The sequence below is a fragment of the Bacillus rossius genome, chromosome 15, assembly GCF_032445375.1.
Source record: "Bacillus rossius redtenbacheri isolate Brsri chromosome 15, Brsri_v3, whole genome shotgun sequence".
NCBI classification, from domain to species: domain Eukaryota; kingdom Metazoa; phylum Arthropoda; class Insecta; order Phasmatodea; family Bacillidae; genus Bacillus; species Bacillus rossius.
This window is the reverse complement of record NC_086342.1, coordinates 39,366,656-39,392,481: the sequence shown is the minus strand read 5'-3', so window position 1 is coordinate 39,392,481 and position 25,826 is coordinate 39,366,656. Positions and strand designations below refer to the sequence as shown.

Here is a 25,826-nt window from a genome sequence, read left to right as displayed (position 1 = left end):
GTGCAAAATGATAGGTTTATTAAATGTAACACTAATGCTTGAAAATAAACACTGCAAGTTTGTTGTGTTGCATGCATAGATGGCTGCAGTTCAGCCAATGAAACTTAACTGCCCCTGCACTGTTGTTAAATTGTTTATTTTCGTACTCAACAGATTATGTTGACTATCGATGTACTTGCGTTTGAGCCAGAGCTAAGGTCAACATCTGCTCGCCACAAGGTATCCAGTTGACTGCAAAACTAATAAAAAAACCCAAAACGTACAACAATCCATTGAAGAGAGTGGCGGAGGTGTGATCGACCGCTGCAGTAACACTACTTGTGCTGCCGCTGGCCCGGGAAGGCATGCGGTTGGTTGGTCGATCCTCTCTCCTGTTGAGGCGGATGCATGACCTTGAACCTCCCCGGCCGCACGAGCAGCAGACAGCCGTGTGGGATGCACACACAGATACTCGAGGAGTTCAGTTGGAGTATGCGCCTGCTGAAGTGAGGCCGAACAAATAGAACTGTTGCAGCTTTGTTTTATCAATATGGTGGCCGTGTCTGCAGTTCACGAAAGTCCCGCGCGTGACGAACGAGTAAGGAAACTGGATTGTTCACGAGAGCCGTGAAAAAGTCCTGAAAGTCATGAAACTTTCATTTCCAGCAGTCTTTGCTAACTTGACGCTTCACTTCAGTTTATAATCACATGTGGATATTATCTCTGAAAATGTTTTAGCTTACTTACCTAAAAATCAGTACATTCCTGTGAATCGTTGACAGTTTTGTATTGCATTTGCTCGTGTTTAGTTTTCGTTATATATATATCTAAATTTAAAAACCACTCTTTAATAAAAAAATCTTATAGGATAATTTTGTTAAAATGTTTTGAAAAGGTTCACTGGGTATTTGTAGACACACTGTGTTATCCTTGGTGCTTTCTTATGTGCAAAAACAAGAAAACAGACGTTTTCAGTATCGCACTTGGCTTCATTCCCCCCTCCAGCCTGTCTACTCTTGTTTTATTCAAACAAACGAGGGCCCACACCCCAGACATTCGCTGGGCAGTAACCAATAATCCTGGAAAAAAGCTAACTTTAAAATTACCCAGAATCAAACCTAAAACCACCCTAATCTGCATTGCCAGGCTCAGTAAACCAAAATTGAACTTTCACTGTAAAAAGCAGAGCTTAAATGCAAGTTACGAATGGCAGAGGAGGTACCTTTTCGAGGCTTAACCTTTACCTTCTCGAAGTAGCGGCGGAAGTGTAGTCCAGTACACCATGTCGCTACTCGTAGCAGTAAGAGTCTTAACAGTTGACCGTTCCTTCACTTCGCGTGGATCCGCAAATTCACGGAGCAGCTTTTTTCTCCCAGCGGTCGTCCCATGCAACATTGTAAACTTACGTGACTAAAAAAATTAAATAAAAAAAAGGCCTGTGAGCTTAAATAAAAGATACAAACAATTGAACAAAAGATTAAATTACTATAATAATTCAAGCAAATGAACTATAGAAACAAAGTTGATTTAAATTATGGACAAAATGTACCAACTTAAATCAAGCTAGTTAATACAATGAGGAACAAATAAAAAATAGTGGCCCATTGGGCCAAAAACCTCTTTTGTAATTTGGAATTACACTCCCTGGTTTACGCTGTATGCTGATGTGTCGGAACTAGACTGCTAATGGGCAGGGGAAGGGAACAGACATGCAATGTGGATTCAAAAGATTTTATGTCATGGCTATTTTTTTATTTTCTATTATTGTAAAAGTCAACATTCATTTATTTTTCTTTAAACTGGGTTGAATTAATATAGAAACCCAGAAAAAAAACCAAGCAATTAAAAAATTGTCTGGGAATACTGGTAACAGTTACAAAGATTGTTAAAAATTTTGTAAATATTCAGTCATATTTACAATATCTTATGTATCATTGTCAACACAGTTTATTTATTTTATTTTATTTCATGAAAGTCTGTAATCTTTGTAGCATATGTGTTGTGATACCATGTAAGCAACCTAGTTTCGTAGTTTTTAATGCCAGATATTTGCAGCATTGTTTTAAATTAAATTGTCTTCATTTTCATATATTTTTCTCATCAAATATTATTTTCAGTCATTGCAGAATGAAACGATTTTTTCATAGTTAAATTTTGTCATCTATAAGACTTTCAAGCGAGAATAGTTTCTTATAATATCAATTTAATCTTGGAATTTCACAATAATTGAACACTGGATGTTAATATCAGTGCCATTCTGCACTGTATTTTTTTAAACACAAATTAACTTTGTCTCTCTGGTAAAGGAAAAAAAACTTATTATGTACATTAATTTTTTTTATAAATGTTTACACTTTATATTTTTAGAACAAACACAATCTTGACTGTCCTTTCGAAATGGAGGTGGCACACAAACCAAAAAACATTCATTTGTTCTCTGCGTTACGTGCATATACACTGAGAATTGCCAGCACTTGTGTCCACAATTATTCTGCAAAGGCGTTGCATCGGAAGCCGAGACGCATTTCGCGACGCCGTCTCCTGCTGCCCCGTGCGCTGGACGTTGTGGTGTTAACCTTGGGTGTTGGATCATGTGAAGTAACCTTGATAGCTTGGTGAGCTCGAGAAAGGTAGCCCTGGGTTTGAATGTACATTATGGAAAAACATCTACAAGATTGTTGCAAAGAATGATTCAAGTCCTTGGGGACGCGGACTATGTTGTTGATCGAAGACGACTGTGGCGAGGCGAGTGTTCACGGTTACATGAGAGACAAAGCAATTTATTTAAGAAATCATTCATATTGTGGAATCCACATGTGATTTAACAGCAGTCAACACATTTCTTATAATCACACGAGTGTTAATGCAGCAGTTACCAATTACAAAGCTACTGTGAAGGGAAATATAGCTGATTACCTGTCACTTTGAACAGTTTCGGCAGATACTGTTTCTGAAAATACGCGCATAGTACTTCATAGATACATAATAATTATATGGCACTGCAGACAGTACACACACCTTGTGGAGTTCAACTTGCTGTTAGCCAATCACCGTTGTACCCATCACGACGAGCTGATATAACCTGATGTGGCTTAACGAAGTGTAGGACGAAGAAGTGCTAAAAAAAAAATTAAGGTTATACTTTATGAAAGTTCACACCCTGGTGAAAGAATCTTATCATCTTTGATTCCAATATCATTTAATCCGGAGTAGTACAGTTTCAGTGGGACCGATGAAATAGTTTATCATGAAATGGAAACTGACCCATCACGAGAGAATGTCAACTCTCGTTCGTGCTGGATATTCGCGAGTGGTGATGGATGTTTTGTCGAGGCTGCGTGTACGGTTTGGCGGTTGTGTTGCGAGGCAGGTCGGGGTGGAAGCTCTCTGTGTGTGTGTGTGCTGCACGGACTGCCCAGTAGCGCTGCTCGCTGCCGGAGGAGGCTGCAGCGACTGCTGCATGGAGCTCTGTCCCCCCTCCCCCTTCCCCGCTGGTGCGCACTGCTGCCTGTTTTGTCTCCTTGCCTGGCGGGCGTGAACTTCAGTTAGCAGACGTCCGTATTTATGCCTTCCGGAAAGTGTAGTGGCCACTGATGGTGGTTTTTTGGTTATATTCAAAACTAGCTAATGCCTAATGCCTCAATCAATCAATTTTTTTTTTTATTATTTGTTTGAAATAGGTACACATATACAAAGCATCTCTCTTTGTAGTTCTTTATCTCTCTATGCATATCTATATCTCTATATACACACACATATATCTCAATATATATACACACACACACATCTACCTCCATATCTCTCTATATCTTTGTATGTCACACTATAACGATGTAGGTTTAAAAATCTATGTTTATTTTTACTTATCTATATTTTTATCTATCTTTTTAAGATAATAAAACCAATTTCAGTGTCTCCAGTTCTTGGAGTTCTCATCGAGTTGGGAACAAGTCTTATGCTTTCTCGTCTTTGTGGGCCTCAAAATAAGCAGTTTGAGAGAAGATGGCTGCATTTAATATTCATACCTAATCAAACTTATGACATTTTTGACTACTGTGCCAAAAATGTTTGATTTTCCAAAGAAGAAAGCAAAGCACAAATATACACATTGAGTGAAATGACCATTTCATGTCTTTTAGAGCTTGCCTTACAATATTGCATATCATCACTATTGTGGTTTAGCCGATAAAATTTTTTTTACATTATGTTTGTACTTTGTTAATCCCAAATGAGGTATGTTGGTCCAGATTCTCCGAACTGTTGTGTGTGCGATGAGTTTTGGTATCTGGTTAAGTATGCCCAGCCGTGTGTTGGTAACTTGATCGCAAATGTCGAGACTGCAGTGCCTGTTGCGTCACAACCTGTTGCATGGAAAATGCGAAGTGGATGTTTTGATGTTGTTGTAATTTATTAATTTTTAGTAGAACGTTTAGCAAACGGCACATGCTACTTGAACATTGTAGGCATTATAAAAATGTAATTGATGCTTAATCCACGTAGGGTGTTGGTTCGACTCGTGAGAAGGGACGAGTAGGCTTGGAGGAGGCAGTGGGGTTGGCAGCAGTGCTCACCTGCGCTGGTTTCACGCCCCGTGCTCGCACGTCGGTTGTTGCACTTGCTTGGTGTTTGTTTTGCGCACGGCCGCGTGTATAGCAGTGGAAGAGAAAGCATCAACGGGGCGGAGAAAGGTGAAAACCAAGAAAATCACCTTTCCCGTTGACGGGCAGCTGCAGAGAGAGCGTGAGTAGCCGGGACAGCTTATTGCATTTCCTAGTTACCGTAGTCGCAGTTCAGTTACGTACAGTTTGAATTACAGACTAACTGATTGCCATTCTTAATTGTGTTGTGAGAACCTATAACTGTGCTATCACATGTGAAAGAAGTAAATATTAATTAATCACCTCAAGGCCTTCCAAGTCACCAAATTTCTTTCGTGGTAATGTTTTTTTGTTACGTCTTGATAGTTAAACACGGTTTATTACATGGAACTTAGGTGAACCCACTACATAAAAAATAATTTTAAATCTTGACATTTAAGCACTATCCTTACACTCAGCAAACCTGAGCATGCTTGTAGCAGTCCTCACCATTCAGAATTGTAAACAAACGTCTCCTGTCCTATTGCAAACTTCCACGTGTGTGTTTAAGGATGAAACTACACATTATCACCCTGGTAATCAGATTATAGTCATAGATGGCTCAAGAGACATAATCTGTCCATCCTAGATTATGTTATGTTTGTGTTGGTTAATTTTAGATTTGTTATGGAAATTCACGTAGTTGTAGAAACTCTTCACGTGGTTTTAGTGAGTTCTCGTAACAGGTAGTACTCAAATGCCATGTTTACTTCGATGACAACCCCATATCTCACATACGGTGTTTATCTCTCTTATGATGACGCTACAGTGGATGGTCATGGGAGATAGCCGGTGCGTGGAATGTCAATCACTGACGTGCAATTTGTGTTTAGACCCGTCTGCCCGGGGCTTGAAACTGTTTTGCCGAGTGTGTGAAATACCGTGGAGTCAGCGGTAATGCAAGTAAGCAAGAGTCAAGGAAGATTTTGTCATAGAGTAACATTATATTAAATGTTTAAAGTATATTTAATTTGTTTTTATCAGTATTCAGTATGTATATATATAATTTATTGTTAAAAATTTTGATTGTTGTTGCAAGGTTTCGTTGTATGTACATATTTTCTGTAAAAAATACTTCATGGTTTACATACTTGCAGAATGTGTTCCCACAAAAGGAGTAAAGTCCTCATTTGACTGAGGAATGCAATTTTCGAGGTGTAAACATCAGAAACAATAATTTAAAATCTGTGGTACTGGTCTTACCAGCAAAGTGATTTCCATGAAACGAGGATAGACAAATGCTCAAAGTACGACAGTCGTATGCTGCGTGCTGTATTGAAACACATACGTGCATGGTAGAGCGAACAACAGGCTGTCTACAGGTTTCAAAGATAATGTAAAAGTCGTGAAATAAACAGTAACGGTGCTAGAAACTTCAATTTCCAGCATTCTTTTGCTAACTTGCAATTTATTTTTTTTAACGCCTCAGTTCAGTTCATTTTCGCAAAAAAAAATAAATAAACAGTTGGAGAATATCCATTTAAATCATGTGGAAATTATATCTGAAAAGATATTAGCTTCTGACATAACAAAAAGTGACTCGATGCTGCGAAGATTGTGTTTATTTTGGGGTTTGCGTATTATGTATTGTAAAAAATGTTGTAAGGTTCTAAAGAGTTTTGAAACTGACTCGCCGAGTATTTGCAGACATCGTGATCAAGTCTCGCCCGTTCTGGTTGTGTGCCCCACTGCCACAAACCGTCAGCAGGTAGGGCCGTCAACTGGGTGTCACCGCCACAGCAGTCGACCCAGTAGGTGTTTGCTCAGCACAAACTAACTGTCTTCTCATGCACTTTGGCTTTGCTTGCGGTTCACTCACCCTGCTTGCTCTTGTGTCTGTCGCGCATCTGCATGTTCGTCCCTCTGTGTCCTTCGCTTTGATGGGAGCAACGTTTTTATCTTCCAAGTTTTGTTACTATAGTGGTTCATTAATGCTGTGTGCATTTAAATTAAAGTTTCCCATTGCTTGAAGCTCTGTCTCACATGCTGAATTAATTATTTAACTTTCTCTTCCCACTGAAGTGATTTTCCTGTAGTTCTCTTGTGATTTTTGTGATGTCACGTATTTTCTCACCAGATATTTTTTTTCTAAACATTTTTTTTGAGCTATTAAAAAGGTCACACATGTAATTATAATTTTGAACACTGCCATGATTTTTTTCCCTCAATTAGATAATTTTCGTTAAATATCTGTGTGAAGCAATTCGAGACAAAACATAAAATGCAAGAGAACCATCCTGATAAGATTACAGGAGTAACACTCAAGTAATAGAAATGACAAGAGAAAAGGAATAACCAACATGTGTGTGAGATCGAGCTTTAATTGAGTTGACAAAGATTATGTTTGGCAGGACGACAATAAATTAACGAAAAAACACACAGGGACCAAACAAATTCGAAACAGACCTTGGAATCAAACGGAGACACCTTTATCAGTCAAAAAGGATACCAAAGAAATGGCAGAAACAAATGCAAAAAAAGTTGTATTAAAACATGTTGAACTTGTGTTTATTTCTGTCGTTTGTTCGTTGGCTTATTTAACTGCTAGAGTTGGTGTCGTTTCCAAATATTTTTTTTGGTGTCTTGGTGTGGGTTTCCCAGTGGTTTGCTTGGTCCTGTCGTGCGTTGTTGTCGACTGGCGCCAGGCGGTGGATGGAGCGGGTGAGGGCCAGTTCCAGGGGTGGTGGCGGGCACCCCGGTCCCGAGCGGGGTCCCCCAGACGGGCGGCGGGGAAGGCGTGGCCCGGCCGGTGTACCCCCGCACCCAGTACTCCGTGTCGCGGGCCCACGTCACCCTCGACCAGGCCGGTGAGAGTCCTCACTTCAGTACATCGCTATTACCCAATAGTAGTGTGTTCGGTTTGTTTCCGACTTACACCCTAGTTCGGTACGCTCAGTTTTAATGGGATTAAAAAAAAAGTACTCTACTCTTATAATAAACAGCACCCATTAGTTATAGAAAGTAATATTTCTAAAAATTAATACATTTGTTTACATATTAAAGTTTATCCTGGTAATAAAGTTAAAAAAAAAAGAGCAATGTTTTGTTACATAGTTCATCCTAGGCTTTGTTTTCCTGAGCAATCTCGATTCGAGTACATAGAAAAAATTGCATGTAAAAAAAATTAAATTACAAAGTCGATTCAATATATTGTTGATACCTACGAGGTCAATATTCTGTCATTAATTTGTTGTCCCCGGGTAGGGGAAACAAGGGATTCAGAGCGACGCAAGAAAACTGTTGTGAGAGTAGCAAGTTTCATTAACATGGAATAACGCAAGAGAACAATAAACATGTTGATACGACGCACTCAAGTTGTCTTCGAATATTATCATTTGTTCTTGCACTTGCCCCGCTTGAGTATGCCAGCCGGCTGCCAACACAAAAATTAACAACACATATATCAACAATTAACCTGATGCAAAAATGGCAGTGTGTTTAATTATTACCAAGACTCTGAAACCTTTTTTGAAGTTTTGAAGCTCACTTTACTCTAAGAAACGATCGGGAGCAGGGCCTGATTAACCCTTAGGCTAAGGCAAGGGGCGCGCTGAAATTTTGTCTTCGCATGCACTATTGCATCTACCCAACATATTTCAACTAGACCGAGACAAAACACTAAAACTAATTGCGCTGTGAACTTACAAGCTTGGGACTACCTGATTTTAACTTTTATAGGTAGTATGTGTTTGATTATTACCATAATACGCAGGAATCAGAATATATTGTATCAGTCCACATACTTGTTAAGTTCTTTATTAAAACACATTTCACATAACCCTCGTCACATACAATTTATCAGAAGACCCCCCCCCCCTTCTCTCCCAAAAAAAAATGTAAGTACCAACAGTACAACACAAATTCATTGTTCCCAACACCTGTTTAATAAACTTCTTACAAAATAAAATCAACATGGCAACACATTCTAACAGTATGAACCATGTTAAAATGTTCACACTAGTAAACAAAGTCAAACTAATATAGTACTACTATTTAGGCCGACCGTAACAACACACCTGGCGGGGGCGCGTCCTCATATTTAGCCCAGGGCCGTCAGAACTCTTCATCAGTGGCTGATAGCGAGTCACGATGTAAGACCGGGGTGTGTAGCTTGGAGGGTGTGCCGCCGTGTTGCAGCCCAGACGCTGGACGCGACGCAGGGGGGCTACGACACGGGGCCCAGCCTGCCCGGGGCGCCGGGGCCCCCCCCGGAGGGCAAGCGCCTGGGACACCCCCTCAAGAGCTTCAGCGTGCCTGCGCCCCCGCCCCAGTCCGCCCCCGGCACCCCGCAGCCCAAACACGTAGGTAAGAGTCCGGGTACGGTGCCAGCTTCAAGTTGTGATCTACCTGCGTTGTTCCTTATTGTTGTTACTAACGTACTCTATTTAACTAATTTTACTTTATGTCTTTGAATCCAGGACACCCAGTCTGTCAGACATACATGAATTATTCCTTCCATCCTATTTTATAGAATTATATCATTTTGTACTAAATTTCTTAAATCTGCAAGTGGTCAGTTTAAAGGGATAAAGATCGTCCTTGAAAATGCCAAGTTTATTATGTGAAGTAAGTCGGTTGCTTTGCATCTTGAGATCTACTGATTGGTTCAAAGCATTTGTATTTTTATTTCCATTCTTGGATTGTAATGTTCTAGAAAAATTATAATATTAATAAATATAATTTGTTAATTGCCGATTCCATCACAATTAATAATAAAACACACAATTTAAATAATTTTTTTTTTGAAGTAATAAATAAGTTAGTAGCTTAGTACATAAATACAGTGTTTATCGCATAATCATCGCACATTTTATACTAAAATCAAGTTTGAAAAGTAGGGGTGCAACGATTATGCAGAAAAATTTTTTTTTGTTAGGTAAAGTTATTCATAAAAACAAAACCCGTTCATGAAAAGTACGTTTATGTAAAAAAAAAGATGGAGTATACAAGAGCATGACAAAAAATTTATATTAATAATTCATGCAACAAAATCCTTCAACTTTAAATAGAAAAACATAATCTATGACTCAAACTCAAGCCACTTGAATATGTGACGTGAACTAACGCGTAACTGTCGTACACACTTACCATGGTAGAGTGCGGGCCATCAAATGTAGTTAACTCGGCACTCAACAAATGAATCAGTGGGATATCGATATTCGACTACGTGCGCGCGCTCTATACGGGAAGCAACATAACCAAACATGAATGATGCCAACTAGAGCTGGCTACATTTTTATAAGCGGTATACAGCGGCGACGCAGACGAATAGATAAAGGTTATAACGTTTAAAAACATCTTTAAAAGAAAATGTACACTTCAGAGAACTTCGTATTTCCCTTAATTAAATAAGTAAGCTGTAATGTCCGAATAAATATTAGATTTATACTTTAAAATACATTTTTTTAATTCAGAAAAGATACCTACACATAGCGCTCGGAATCTAATTGTGGGACAAAGAATATCATGCAAAGTTTATGCGAGAGTTTTTTATTTACATGTTTTGACGCCCTAAAATATGGGGGCGACGATTATGCGCGTGCGACCATTATGCAATAAAACAGGGTAGCATAAGTAAAGTATGTAGTTGAACAGAAATTAAAGGGAAATAAGATAAGTAGAATAAGTAACAAAAAAAATTGTAATCAATGCTATATCTCTGAAACATTTTAATTTTTGAAATATGGGTAGGACATTTCAGATAAAGTCATTTCAGTGTTTAGTTTGCATGATTAATTGCTCACGAGTGCTTACACTTTATCGGAAACTTTTGTAACTGTTCAAATTGTCCGTGGTTATTTCAGGACAGTTCACAGATCAGATAAGAGGCAGAGGTCACTAAGCAGATATTGTGATTGCTTAGTGTTTTTCAATTGCCACCTCTACCAATGATCACTGAATTTACTTTCTGTCAACATTTAACATTTGGTTGCATTATCTAGTGAAAGTATTCTTTAATCAAATTTTTTCTGCAACCACAGCAATATAAAAAATGATTTTTTTTTAAATATTTAGCTTCTTGTCACTTGTTAGGCAGATTTTGAAGTAAGTTTTTCCACCAACCTACATTGAACCAAACTACGTACTGGGTAGTGGTGCTCCGATCACTTGGAGCAGACTCCAAGGGTTCCCTAGCCCGATGCGGGGTCAATGTTGTGAGCGACACAGCTCCGGTACTAGCCTGGACAGCTAGCAGAGCTTGGATAGGCCTCCACCGGACCACGGGTTCACTGGGTCCCAGTGTGATGTAGGCGCCAGCAGTGCTGATAACGTCTAAGAGCTCAGGATGCAGCCACTTGTCTGGTCAGCTGAGTGAGGCAGGGGGTGATGGTGGTGTCTACGCTGGGATGGGTAGCCTCAGCCTCTGGACATAGCCGGATCTCTAACACCTCTCCTGTCTCGCGTATACGGCCTATCCCCGTATCCATGCCCGTGGGGGCCCCAGGCCGGCAGGTCCCAACTGCTAAGAGGGCTGGCAAGGGGGAGCAATCCCTTAGACATTCGTGTCCCTACAAAGTGCAAATAACCAGCTAGTTGCCACGTACTGCTTAGCATACGTGCATCTCGGTGCTGACTGCTCTAGTAGCTGGCTCAGGGCTGTCCACTTTCCCAGAGAGACAGCATGTGCGTCAGAGGTGGAAACTTCACAGATGGAGGAGTACAAAATTTGTAGAGTACTCAAATATTTTAAACACATGTACAAGCGTACACTTGTGCGAGTGTATGAGAATGTATGGAAATATGCAAGTGTGTCCAATGTGCAAGTGTACAAGTGCACAAGTAATCACAGTGAAAGTATGCAAGTGTGTTATATTGCAAACATGCCATAAATGCTGCGGCTTGCTGTGTTTTCGACAAGTAATTTGATTGCTAAAATTGTTTCGCACTTGCGATCATATCGTCCCCTCCACTGACTCTTACACACTGTCAGGAAGTTTCATTTCAGAAACAATGAGCTCTGCTCATATGGTTATAGAAGCAGTACCACCAATCCACCTTTCTACTAGAAGCTACAATGCTGTAGTCAGGCTTTGTTTAGTAGGAAATATATACCTATTTTTTTATTTCTTTGAAATTTTAGTAATCATTGAACTTGCCTGTTCCAATACTTGTGTTCATTGTAAAATTATTTTTCTTTTTTAGTATATCCTAATTTTTTTGTTTTATAATTAATGTATCTATTAGCCGGTTCTAGTTTTGTCTTTGTTTTGAATTGTATTGTTCTTTGTGTTTGTGTTGTGTGCTGTAGTCCCCGCGGGTATGGAGTGCCCGCCAGTCGTCTGCTGGTGGTGCCTGTCTGCTTGCATGCCTGTAGGGACTGTACCTGCTTGTACGTTGTGCCCACCTGTAAATGTTCCCAAACTGTTGGTGGGCGTGTTGCAACAATATGCAATGTGTCGGAGAAGGAACCCGAGGTGGGTTGTGCCGAGGGAAGCGGCCAGCTGAGAGTCACGTGGTGTTCGCAGTGCGGCCGCAAGGCTCGGCGAGCCCGTACAAGAAGGTCGGAGGGCAGCCAGCGACCCCCGCCTCGGGCAAGGGCCGCGTCACCAGCTCTGCCGCCACCAGCACCGACGACAGCCGTCTGCAGGTGCGTGACCACGCATCGAGGCTCACACGCAACCGTCAAGCGAATATAAATAATAATATCCGAGTTACTAATGTCTAGTTCCCCTGGTAGGAATTAAGTTAGTTAACCTTTGTTCTATAAGTTTTTCCAGAAAAAAAGTGACCAAACAAAAATTATTTACCGGTTGGAAGAACAACTACGCTTTTTATCCCGTAGTAAATACTGCATTTCCTTGTATCAATTTGTCATCACTCCGCACCCGTATCCTAAACTTTAATTTTTTTACTGTGGAGTGTCGCGCATGTCTTTCCTGCCGTCTGCGAGCGCGGGAGGCAGCACATTCCCGTATTTCCTGCCACGCAGACCACGCTTACTCTTTCCCCATGCTCTTTGTTTCGTGTGTAGTTCTAGCTGGCAGTTCAGTGACAGGTGTCACCAGGAATATAGTTTTTCCTGCAAACATCACATTCCCGTACTTCCTGCCACGCAGACAACACTTACTCTTCCCCCATGCTCTTTGTTTCGCGTGTAGTTCTAGCTGGCAGTTCAGTGACAGGTGTCACCAGGAACATAGTTTTTCCTGCAAACATCACATTCCCGTACTTTCTGCCACGCAGACAACACTTACTCTTTCACCATGCTCTTTGTTTCGTGTGTAGTTCTAGCTGGCAGTTCAGTGACAGGTGTCACCAGGGACATGGTTATTCCTGCAAACAGCACATTCCCATTCTTCCTGCCACGCAGACAACGCTTAATCTTTCCCCATGCTCTTTGTTTCCGCGTGTAGTTCTAGCTGGCAGTTCAGTGACAGGTGTCACCAGGAACATGGTTATTCCTGCAAACAGCACATTCCCGTTCTTCCTGCCACGCAGACAACGCTTAATCTTTCCCCACGCTCTTTGTTTCCGCGTGTAGTTCTAGCTGGCAGTTCAGTGACAGGTGTCACCAGGAACATGGTTATTCCTGCAAACAGCACATTCCCGTTCTTCCTGCCACGCAGACAACGCTTAATCTTTCCCCATGCTCTTTGTTTCCGCGTGTAGTTATAGCTGGCCGTTCAGTGACAGGTGTCACCAGGAACATGGTTATTCCTGCAAACAGCACATTCGCGTACTTCCTGCCACGCAGACAATGCTTACTCTTTCCCCATGCTTTTTGTTTCGTGTGTAGGTCTAGCTGGCATATTAGTGACAGGTTGTAACGGTTCGTTACATACAAAAATAAACAGATGTTCCGCCAATTTTAGTTTTTGTTTTATTTTTTCACAATAGAATGCACAGACGAATCCAAACACTTTCAATAATTCGCTCATTCAGTCCAGTCGTACATTTGCCTGACGAGAATGCTCGGAGCTCGGGCGATGAAGATTAACAAAAAATATAACTTCGCTTAAATCCTCCAGTATACAAAATCTGTAATTATACAAAAATAAGTATGGCCTCAAATACGGCCGCACCGGGTGAAAATCCGCGAGCCGCTGAAACGCGGCCTCGCCTGGCAGCGATCGCCCGTTGACTACTGATGAACTCATGAGGTCATGACACGTCTCCTCCACGCAGGGAGTAGAAGTCACATGACCTCACCGACCAATCACACGCACGCTTCATTCTCACTTACAGATATAAGCCAATAGGAACACAGAACAAATATTGAAAACAGTTTTCTCTCCATAGAGCCAGGGACATTACATTCCCTTTCTCTCTCCCACACCGTGAGATAGCAGTTATCACACATTTCCCACGACCAGTGGGGAATCCCAGCTTTTATCTCTGTTGGCGGGGAAACACTGTTCCTTTCTCATTCACACTTACAGGCCTCTCATGCCTCTCTTTTTAACCATCACATCAGACACAGTCCCTTGTTCTAGAATTATGCAACACGGTAATTAAAATTATGAACAGCAATCATAATACAAATTACTTTACAAAATTAAACTTATTTAGAAAAAACCTGAAAAAGTAGGCCAAAACAGATAAAAATCTAGTAGAACGGCTCATTTGTGAATAATAACATAAAAATAGTAATGATTAAAAATGTCTAATAAAATACAAAATACCTTCTTAAAACACATAGCAAGTGAAAAATATCAACCCTAAAATATATAATAAACGGTAAAATATCATTAGAAAGACTTTTTAAGAAATATTTACATGCATAAAAAAAGTTTAAAAAGAATAATATTCAGCTAGGAGGGCAGGGGTCTTGCAACATTACATTGTGTCACCAGGAACATGGTTATTCCTGCAAACAGCACATTCCCGTACTTCCTGCCACGCAGACAACGCTTACTCTTCCCCCATGCTCTTTGTATCGCGTGTAGTTCTAGCTGGCAGTTCAGTGACAGGTGTCACCAGGAACATGGTTATTCCTGCAAACAGCACATTCCCGTACTTCCTTACCACAGACAACGCTTACTATTGTCCCATGCTCTTTGTTTCACATGTAGGTCTAGCTGGCATATTAGTGACAGGTGTCACCAGGAACATGGTTATTCCTGCAAACAGCACATTCCCGTACTTCCTGCCACGCAGACAACGCTTACTCTTTCCCCATGCTCTTTGTTTCGCATGTAGGTCTAGCTGGCATATTAGTGACAGGTGTCACCAGGAACATGGTTATTCCTGCAAACAGCACATTCCCGTACTTCCTGCCACACTGACAACGCTTACTCTTTCCCCATGCTCTTTGTTTCGCATGTAGGTCTAGCTGGCATATTAGTGACAGGTGTCACCAGGAACATGGTTATTCCTGCAAACAGCACATTCCCGTACTTCCTGCCACGCAGACAACGCTTACTATTGTCCCATGCTCTTTGTTTCACGTGTAGGTCTAGCTGGCATATTAGTGACAGGTGTCACCAGGCACATGGTTATTCCTGCAAACAGCACATTCCCGTACTTCCTGCCACGCAGACAACGCTTACTCTTCCCCCATGCTCTTTGTTTCACGTGTAGTTCTAGCTGGCAGTTCAGTGACAGGTGTCACCAGGAACATGGTTATTCTTGCAAACAGCACATTCCCGTACTTCCTGCAATGCAGACAACGCTTACACTTTCCCCATGCTCTTTGTTTCGCATGTAGGTCTAGCTGGCATATTAGTGACAGGTGTCACCAGGAATATGGTTATTCCTGCAAACAGCACATTCCCGTACTTCCTGCCACACTGACAACGCTTACTCTTCCCCCATGCTCTTTGTTTCGCATGTAGGTCTAGCTGGCATATTAGTGACAGGTGTCATCAGGAACATGGTTATTCCTGCAAACAGCACATTCCCGTACTTCCTGCCACACTGACAAAGCTTACTCTTCCCCCATGCTCTTTGTTTCGCATGTAGGTCTAGCTGGCATATTAGTGACAGGTGTCACCAGGAACATGGTTATTCCTGCAAACAGCACATTCCTGTATTTCCTGCCACACTGACAACGCTTACTCTTCCCCCATGCTCCTTGTTTTTACATGTAGGTCTAGCTGGCATATTAGTGACAGGTGTCACCAGGAACATGGTTATTCCTGCAAAAAGCACATTCCCGCACTTCCTGCCACGCAGACAACGCTTACTCTTTCCCCATGCTCTTTGTTTCGCATGTAGGTCTAGCTGGCATATTAGTGACGTGTCACCAGGAACATGGTTATTCTTGCAAACAGCACATTCCTCTACTTCCTGCCACGCAGACAACGCTTACTCTTTCCCCATGCTCTTTGTTTCGCATGTAGGTCTAGCTGGCATATTAGTGACAGGTGTCACCAGGAACATGGTTATTCCTGCAAACAGCACATTCCCGTACTTCCTGCCACGCAGACAACGGTTACTATTCCCCCATGCTCTTTGTTTCACGTGTAGTTCTAGCTGGCAGTTCAGTGACAGGTGTCACCAGGAACATGGTTATTCTTGCAAACAGCACATTCCCGTACTTCCTGCCACGCAGACAACGCTTACACTTTCCCCATGCTCTTTGTTTCGCATGTAGGTCTAGCTGGCATATAAGTGACAGGTGTCACCAGGAACATGGTTATTCCTGCAAACAGCACATTCCCGTACTTCCTGCCACACTGACAACGCTTACTCTTCCCCCATGCTCTTTGTTTCGCATGTAGGTCTAGCTGGCATATTAGTGACAGGTGTCACCAGGAACATGGTTATTCCTGCAAACAGCACATTCCCGTACTTCCTGCCACGCAGACAACGCTTACACTTTCCCCATGCTCTTTGTTTCGCATGTAGGTCTAGCTGGCATATTAGTGACAGGTGTCACCAGGAACATGGTTATTCTTGCAAACAGCACATTCCCGTACTTCCTGCCACGCAGACAACGCTTACACTTTCCCCATGCTCTTTGTTTCGCATGTAGGTCTAGCTGGCATATTAGTGACAGGTGTCACCAGGAACATGGTTATTCCTGCAAACAGCACATTCCCGTACTTCCTGCCACGCAGACAACGCTTACTCTTTCCCCATGCTCTTTGTTTCGCATGTAGGTCTAGCTGGCATATTAGTGACAGGTGTCACCAGGAACATGGTTATTCTTGCAAACAGCACATTCCCGTACTTCCTGCCACGCAGACAACGCTTACTCTTTCCCCATGCTCTTTGTTTCATGTAGGTCTAGCTGGCATATTAGTGACAGGTGTCACCAGGAACATGGTTATTCCTGCAAACAGCACATTCCCGTACTTCCTGCCACGCAGACAACGCTTACACTTTCCCCATGCTCTTTGTTTCGCATGTAGGTCTAGCTGGCATATTAGTGACAGGTGTCACCAGGAACATGGTTATTCCTGCAAACTGCACATTCTCGTACTTCCAACCACGCAGACAACGCTTACTCTTTCCCCATGCTCTTTGTTTCGCATGTAGGTCTAGCTGGCATATTAGTGACAGGTGTCACCAGGAACATGGTTATTCTTGCAAACAGCACATTCCCGTACTTCCTGCCACGCAGAAAACGCTTACTCTTTCCTAATGCTCTTTGTTTCATGTAGGTCTAGCTGGCATATTAGTGACAGGTGTCACCAGGAACATGGTTATTCCTGCAAACAGCACATTCCCGCACTTCCTGCCACGCAGACAACGCTTACTCTTTCCCCATGCTCTTTGTTTCGCATGTAGGTCTAGCTGGCATATTAGTGACAGGTGTCACCAGGAACATGGTTATTCCTGCAAACAGCACATTCCCGTACTTCCTCTCACACTGACAACGTTTACTCTTCCCCCATGCTCTTTGTTTCGCATGTAGGTCTAGCTGGCATATTAGTGACAGGTGTCACCAGGAACATGGTTATTCCTGCAAACAGCACATTCCCGTACTTCCTGCCACGCAGACAACGCTTACACTTTCCCCATGCTCTTTGTTTCGCATGTAGGTCTAGCTGGCATATTAGTGACAGGTGTCACCAGGAACATGGTTATTCTTGCAAACAGCACATTCCCGTACTTCCTGCCACGCAGAAAACGCTTACTCTTTCCTAATGCTCTTTGTTTCATGTAGGTCTAGCTGGCATATTAGTGACAGGTGTCACCAGGAACATGGTTATTCCTGCAAACAGCACATTCCCGCACTTCCTGCCACGCAGACAACGCTTACTCTTTCCCCATGCTCTTTGTTTCGCATGTAGGTCTAGCTGGCATATTAGTGACAGGTGTTACCAGGAAGATGGTTATTCCTGCAAACAGCACATTACCGTACTTCCTGCCACGCAGACAACGTTTACTCTTTCACCATGCTCTTTGTTTCGCGTGTAGTTCTAACTGGCAGTTCAGTGACAGGTGTCACCAGGAACATGGTTATTCCTGCAAACAGCACATTCCGGTACTTCCTGGTGTGTTCACACGCAAGATGGACATTTTTACGTTGTATTTGAAGCAAAAGGCAACACCGCAACTATAAGTCTAACCGCAAAATAATGTTTTTGGATAAACAAATGTTTTCAATTTTAATTTCAATTAACAAATATTTTCAGTTTTTATACTGAAAGTAACATGATTTATTCATTTTTTTTGTTAATTTTTAAGATTTTTGATGATTAATGTTTACTGGGTCACAATCCAATAATTATGTTAAATATCATGTAAATTGCAAAAAAGTAAAGAATCTTCATTGCATTTTTATTTGTTACTAATCTGCCTTGCTCTTGGTAGAAACATCCTTATCAATGCCTTCAATATTGATGAGATTTTTTACGTAATCAGAGCGAAGCCTGTATGACATTCCAGATTTTAAAATAGGCCTTATAGAAAAAAAAAAGAAGCTATTTTTACCATGGGGACAACATAAGTTCAGTGGCATACATTTGCTATGTTTGCATCAGTTTGTGTGTGATTAAAGGTCGAGGAAAGATCACTAATTTTTATCTCCATAACCCAGTAGCAAGTGTTTATTCATAGCATTAAAAGTTTTGTTTTGACGTCGGCCGGGGCTTCGCCTGAGCCTGGACAGGCTCCGCTCCCTCCCGGCATTTAACCGCGAATTTGTGTTTGTTTTGAATTGCGCGCCAGGACCTCCCTCATGAGGGCGCTGTAGAAGCAGTGCGACGGCCCCTAATCATGTACCTAATTAATTATTGTAACCTTTTATTTTTAGCCCCAGTGTTTTTATGTTCAAGCCAACGTGCTCTTTTACTTAATTTAATAATATATTCTAGTTTTACAGACGTTGCGCGGACGAATCCGCACGGACCGGAACTTGACCTCAGTTGTGATTCTTTTAAGTCTCACGTTAAATAATTACAGAAGTGTTAATGGTTTTTAATTAAGAGTATTGTGTTTTGTAATTAAATAATGTGTTTTGTAATTATCTTCACTTTCGCCGGGGCACGGGATCATTAATTAACGTAACGGTTTTTGTACGGCGGAAGTGCGCCATTGCGAGGGTAGCGTCGCCAGTTCCTCTTCAACAGCCATCGAGTATAGACGCGTCAGCACCCCGGCGGCCGTAATCTTTGTGCATCTGATCAAGTATTTCTGTTTTATAATTTGTTCCTAAATAATTTCAATCTCTAGCCCTCGGGGCCACACTCGGTCGGTGGGACGTTTAATTAAATATTTATATAACTCGTTACGAGCTTCTTTGTCGCAGTCCACAGGAGACTCATAGCGCATGGCCACATGGTTGGCCCATGCTTTACCTAAGCTGATCCGTGCCCAGGCCTTTTACTGTTTTAATGGAGAACGTGTAGGGAGGCGTGAGTTGTGTTATTAAACCTAAATTTTAACTGAGTCGTGAGTTATATTTTACGTAATGAGAATCCAACCTTTGTACGAGTGTGGCGTGCCCGACGCCTAGAGCGGGCCAGGTTTGGTGTAGATCGACATAAGCGAATCAATAGGGCTGGTAACTCGTCCCACATGGGTCACGTCACGCCCTGAGAGAGAGGATCGGCCGGGGTCCACGTGCCCATTTCACGTGGTGGCGCCCATATAAACATCTTTCCCCGTGAAGCAGTGGAGAAGATAGCCCTCAGTTTTTGTCTTCTAATTCTAATTGTACTCTCATTTATTGTATTTGTAGTAAAAAAAATTAAGCTAAGAAGTAGTCAGAGTTGAGAAATGATCAATCAGAATGATATATGACAAGATAGAATAGGTATCTTATTGCTTGTAGTTGCATGTCACATTATTCGAAACAAGAGCTAGAGATCACACACCTACAGAGTGTCCCATAACTTAATGTCAAGCTGAGAACAGTTGATAGTTCAGTAAATTCCGGTGCTGAAACAAAAAACAAAAATTGAAAAAGTGTCGTAGTTTTTAAGTAGGCATTTTTTTCAAAAGTTTTTAAATCCACACCCTGAATCTAAGTATTAGATACTATGACTAAAAATTTTTGCTACACAATTATAAATAACCTGACTATTGATAGCAATTGAAAATAAAATCAAACATGATATATTTTTGGGGAAAACATTATTTGCACAACTTGTCGCCTATCGGTATATGCGTAAAAAAATTTTTAATCTGGTGAATTCGACTAGTCATACTGTAAAAAAATTTCTGTGATGACTTAACAAGTTATGTGTATGAAAAGATGGCTAATTAAAGCAAATAAAACTTGCTAAGTTAGCAATGTAATTTTCTTACAGTGTAAATATTCTAAGTTACCCAATTAAAAATTATTGCCACATAAGTGTTGCAAATAGGTAATTTTTTCCCCCCAATTAGTAGGTGAAGCATGTTTTATTTTATTATTAATTTTTTTTAAATAGTAGGCTATTTATAATTAAGTAGAGACATTTTTTTTATTCAACTATTTAATAATTTGGTGCAGTTTGGGGATTTGAAAACTTTTGAAAAATGCCAATAACTCGAAAACTACAACACTTTTTCAATTTTGGTTTTTTGATTTAGAACTGTGATTAATTGTTCTATCAACTTTTCTTGGTTTGGCATTGAGTTATGGGATATTCTGTATAGTTAAAAATATATTTAACTTATTATGGTCGTAATGGTAACTCTCTAATTGTAAACTTAATCAGAAAAATTAAATATCCATAGTACTAGAGGATTTGGCTGTCCTGGGCATGCCATAAATGTTCATGGTTCTTTTTGCTGTACATTGTACTAGATTTATTTTAGTTAATATGATGGTTGTCTTGATTAGCCTACAAACACCTTATTACTTAATTTATAATAGTCTCGTTAGTTAAAAATATTTCCCCAGCATTGAAACCAGTCAGTATTTAGCTGATGGTTCACCATTCTTTGAACATTTTTTGAAGACCTGCTTAGAATATTCTTTCAATATCTCTTTGCCTGATGGCTACTACAAAATTTACATTGCTTTGTTAGTGGCTTTCATGTGTGTTGATCTTGTAAAACTGTAAAAATTTCTTAAACATTAACATGCTACTTTTATACCAGATATTATTCAAGTATTCGCGAACAAAAAAGTGTATATATGTACCTGAACGGGCCCTGGTCTGTTTCGTAGAACATTTTTGTGATATCTTTTACACTCATATTTTGTAAATATCTGTTGTTCTTCACCAGTTTAAATTACCCTTAATGCCGCTGTTACAGTCAAGTTTCCTTGTTTTTACAATTCCCTACATTGTGCAACATCTTATCATGATTTTTTAGAAATGATAGAATATATGGTTTGAGATTTTCTCCTTTGAACTTATAACTTTATTCAGAGTTAATATTCGACAAATATTGTTACCACTCACCACCTCCGGCTAGCTCAAAATTAGGTGATGAGTGTACATACAGGTTGGTAGCAAGTCACGAAGTAATTTATACACAATGTTCGATGTATTACCTGTTTTTTTTTATTCATGTAAAAATCACAAAATAATCCGCCCAACAAAACACAAAAAAAAAAATGAAACTGTACATCCAGAAAAGAATAAAACACAGAGCCATCGCCCAACCACGGCCTGCTCGGCCCAGTGCTCGGACAATGACTGCCTTTACAGCCTTCCTTCCCTTTGTGCGGGCAGTGTCCTGGGCTCACTGACATAATTCTCAGCATGGCAACAGAAGCTTCCACAAAATACTTATTTCTGTTCCCACGACACAGCGATTTTGTCTCTCTCTCACACTCCTGTGACCGTAACTCATACGCCTAGCGTGTGAAACAAAGCCTCGGTTGTGGAAATAACGAAGGAGAATTACGTCAGCATGCCTTCCCACACAAAGAAGCCAGTGAAAAAAAAAAATTACTTCAAAAATAAACTTTTGCATATTAAAAATAAAAACAATAAACCCGGGGATTTACGTTCACAATAACAAATAAAAGGAAAAACTATACATCTAACCTGAAATATGACAAAAAATTTATAATAAAATTATTCTAACTGGATTGCATGGGGAAGGCTGTTATCTGGGTTGTTACAATATATAAATGTTGTGTTGTCTCATGTAAGTCAGGTTATGGCTTCATGAGGAAGGAATCAAGCCGTGTGCGACAATGCTGGTTTCCTGTGTCAGGCCTCGTACAGCACGGAGGAACTGAATCAAGAGATGGCGAACCTCGAAGGACTGATGAAGGACCTGAACGCCATCACGGCCTCGGAGTTCGAGTGCTGAGACCGGCGGCGAGGCGCGGCTGTCGGTGACTGAGCCAGTTCCTAGCCGGCAGCTGGACCAGTTCGTCAGAACTACCGACTGAGAGACAACCTAGCGGTTTTTTCTACTTTGTCTATACATTCGTGGGAAGGCGTCAGTATTTTGATTCCATTTTTTACATTGCTGGAAAAGGGAGATTTCATATCGTTGCTGCAAGGTTTTGTTTGCAGCTGTAGGAAGTGTGTGGACGTAGGTAGTGATATGTAAGTGTCAGTGATGTCGACGTGAATTCCCGATGATGCAGGCCTCAAGTTGTAGAGCTTTTTACTGTAGCCTAGTTGTGTTCATAGTTACTGTTGCATGTGTGTGTGTGAGACAGAGGCAGTGTCTGTTATTAGTTAGATTCACTGCAGTCAGCAGCTGAGCTGTACAACCCAGCTATATCGGGAAAACAACGTACTAACATTCATTTTGTGGTTCTCGAATCACCTTGTTCCCATAACTGCTGTAACTAGCGTAATGATTATTACGCAAAATAATACCATTAAAAAAAAATTATAGGCTTTGAAATACTTTTCACATTCGTTCTGGGGCTTATAGGGTAACAAGCTTACTTGCACTGTATTAACCCTGACCAGTCTTACGGTGTGGCTGTTTCCAAATCCAAGCACACAGCTTTATGCTTGTGATCCCACGTACTTCTCTTGCCATTGTGGTGTACTAGACCAGTTTGCAAAGTAGTGAAATTTTAGCAATCTTCTTAAGTTTCTACCTCGGTTTCTTAAGAGCAAAAATTGTGGTGAAGCAAGAACAATCGTTAGATTGGCATTACAGAATGAAATTACGTTCCTAAAAGCAGTGCTACGACAGAAAAAATAATTACTTTGAAGTTAAACCTCAAAGAAAAGTTCTCAGAAAAATGAAAAATGAAAATTTTTGTAGTAATATATGGATATGAAAAAAGTGTGAATTGCAGGTAGAGTCTATTTATGTTGACATAAGTGGCAGGAACGTGAAGCATTTTAGATGTAAGGCATTCCGTGGGATCTGCTAAATGTGGTGGTTTTTGAGGGAAAACGTAAATGAGGAGAACTTAAAATCAGGATCCTTCTGTATTTCATGCCAAGTTTTTTCAGCTGAAATAAATGACATTTTTATCTCAGCTTAGTAGTTTCATGAGAGCTTCTCTCAAGAATGTTCCAGACAGTTCTCAGCTGTGGACTGCTGTGGACGTAATCCTCTGGTAGTTTCAAAGACCGGAGGGTGTAGTGTGTGTGTGTGAGGTGAGTAGTCGATGGCCTAACGTGGAGGTTGGACCCAGAATCAGGTTCTTGTTCACTGCTTGCGGACCCCTGAGAGTGCGTATGACTTGCATGCGTGACTGTTGCGCACACTGCCAGTTAAGATACCACTGCCCCCGGACAGCTCAGTATTACACAGAAGTGTCGTGTCGCAGACGTTCCACTTGCCGCAGACGAGACCGCTTTCCTTTCCACTTTGTCGCCTTTTCGACTCTCGAGGTCAACTCGAAGTGAATCCTGAGCCTCAAAGCCCCAATGGCCGGCCATCAGCACGTTTGAAAATTTTCTAAATGGCTTTCAAATTTTTTTTACTAATTTTTTTAAGGCAGCATTTTAAAATTTGGTTACTCGTGTGATGGCAGTCAGTGTCATTCCGAGCCGTGTATTGTTACTGCGGTGAGGGATGCGTGCAGATGTTTGTCTGATGCCGTGCCCGTACCGTCGTCGGCAAACTGTCGACACGGCGAGAGAGACGGCTGTTGAGCTCGCCGCAGGGCCGGATTTAGGGGAGAGCAACCGGGGCGAAAGCCCCAGGGCCTCCACAAACAGAGGGCCCCCACAAATTGGATTTCAGCGAAATCATCAACGATTTTTCGGCGAAAAAAGATCGGAAGGTTCCGTTCATTAACACTAAAATTTAATTACATATAATTCTTGTCTCCGATTATATTTATGTCTGTTTTTTAAATACTAAGAGAATCTACTTGATTTCACAATAAATTATTTATTGGAAAACTCGACTGAAAAAAATTGTTTATTTAATTTGGAAAATAATTTGGGGCCAGGGGGCCTCCGCTCCTCTGTTGCCCCGCGGCCTCCAGACCTCTAAATCCGGCCCTGAGCTCGCGTTCCATTGGTCGACATCCCAGCGCCCCTGCAGATTGTAGCTTGTTCCTGTCGTGCTGGATGGCTGAGTGAAGACTGCATTTGTTTCCCTGTAAGCACTGTGTTGGTTGTGTCCGTACGTCCTACGTTTTATGCTTTGTGTATTATTTTAATGGGAAGCCGTGTTTTGTCATTTTATGTTTAAGTAACCATTCACACACTAAGGCTACCTATCTTTGATGAAGTACAAACTAATATAATTTCATTTTTTACCACTGTGTCTAATATAGGTAATGCTGCAAGCTATATCATTCCACCGCCATTGTATTTTTTAACTCGCTATGGATAATGTTTTTTTTACTGACTTTGTGCTTTATATTGTATTTTTACTTTAGTTAGGTATAGTTGTCACATTGAAAGCATTATTTTTGTGTTTTTGTAGCTAGGTTTTTGTCTGTACTGTGTTAATAAAATAATTTTGTAACTTTTTTTTAAAAGTGAATTAAAATCCAAGTACCATATCTGTGCCCAATACAGAGTAGAGTGAAGAACTAAACTATCTATGTGATATTTATGAAAATAATTTGTTTTTATAAGACACCATCTTATTCCATCTCATATTTTAGGTGGGCTAGTATTAAAAGTCATTTGTACTGAGATCATCTTATATTCTGATAGGTTATGATGTTTGTAATTTTTTTTGATATAACATATAAAGTTAGAAAAATATTTAACAAGTAAACAGTAGGTATTTTTGGTACAATAACCTGCAAATAAATTTCTCAGAAAATTTTCAGATGTTGCAAACAGGCTGCCCAGGTTGGAAGGTTATATATTGGTACAAATCTCTCGTATACATACCGTATTTACCAGAAGATAATGTGATTCTAAATCTAATGCGACCCCAGACTTTCTGATTATGAGTTTATGAAAAAGACTTTATGGATTGGAAATTACAATTCAAGTACATATCTCTTGAAAATTATTAAACTTATTCAATTTATTTCATATTTACTAGACCCTTTCTGGTGCCATCTGGTGCGACTTTCGTAGTAGAGTGATTTACGATTTACATCGTCTCTCTTGAAACTACCAGCTGCAGTAGAAACAAAATTGTGTTTTATGACTAGTTCAACAATCTGTCACGTCTGTGCAGCTGCAGTGGTACAGGAAGCCCCGGACTAAAGTGGCATAAGTGATGCACTTAACAGGTAGGGGTCTGTGAGTACTGAATAGTTTTGAATTCAAATTGAATAATTGTACATACTCATTGCAACTAACTTTATTCAGTTGCAACAAAAACCGTTGAACTGCAACATCAGCTTTTGAGTGACGTTCAACCCTCTTCTTCAACTGCAGATGTGTCAGATCTGCTTGGGACCGAAGAATTATTTGATTTATTAAGTGACAACGATGAATACGTTTTTTTTTGTTTATCTGATTTAAATTCTTGTTACCTTTTGCTAAAAATGCAATTACATATTTATAGTATTTTTGGGTATTTAGAATAAAA

The 25,826-nt window shown here is 40.7% G+C and overlaps 1 protein-coding gene across 3 annotated transcripts in view; it reads left to right on the top strand.

Moving 5' to 3' along the window:
- Positions 1–24,810, top strand: part of LOC134539385 (neogenin) — a 118,170-nt gene extending 93,360 nt beyond the window's left edge. For 2 of the 3 annotated variants that reach the window (XM_063381374.1, XM_063381375.1), the window contains exons 20-23: positions 7,289–7,423; positions 8,754–8,921; positions 12,083–12,204; positions 22,110–24,810. In XM_063381374.1, the coding sequence (XP_063237444.1) occupies positions 7,289–7,423; positions 8,754–8,921; positions 12,083–12,204; positions 22,110–22,208 (524 nt within the window). In that variant the 3' untranslated portion in view covers positions 22,209–24,810. The remainder of the gene's footprint in view (positions 1–7,288; positions 7,424–8,753; positions 8,922–12,082; positions 12,205–22,109) is intronic. The other variant, XM_063381376.1, reaches the window with a different exon arrangement.
- Positions 24,811–25,826: the final 1,016 nt, after the last annotated feature.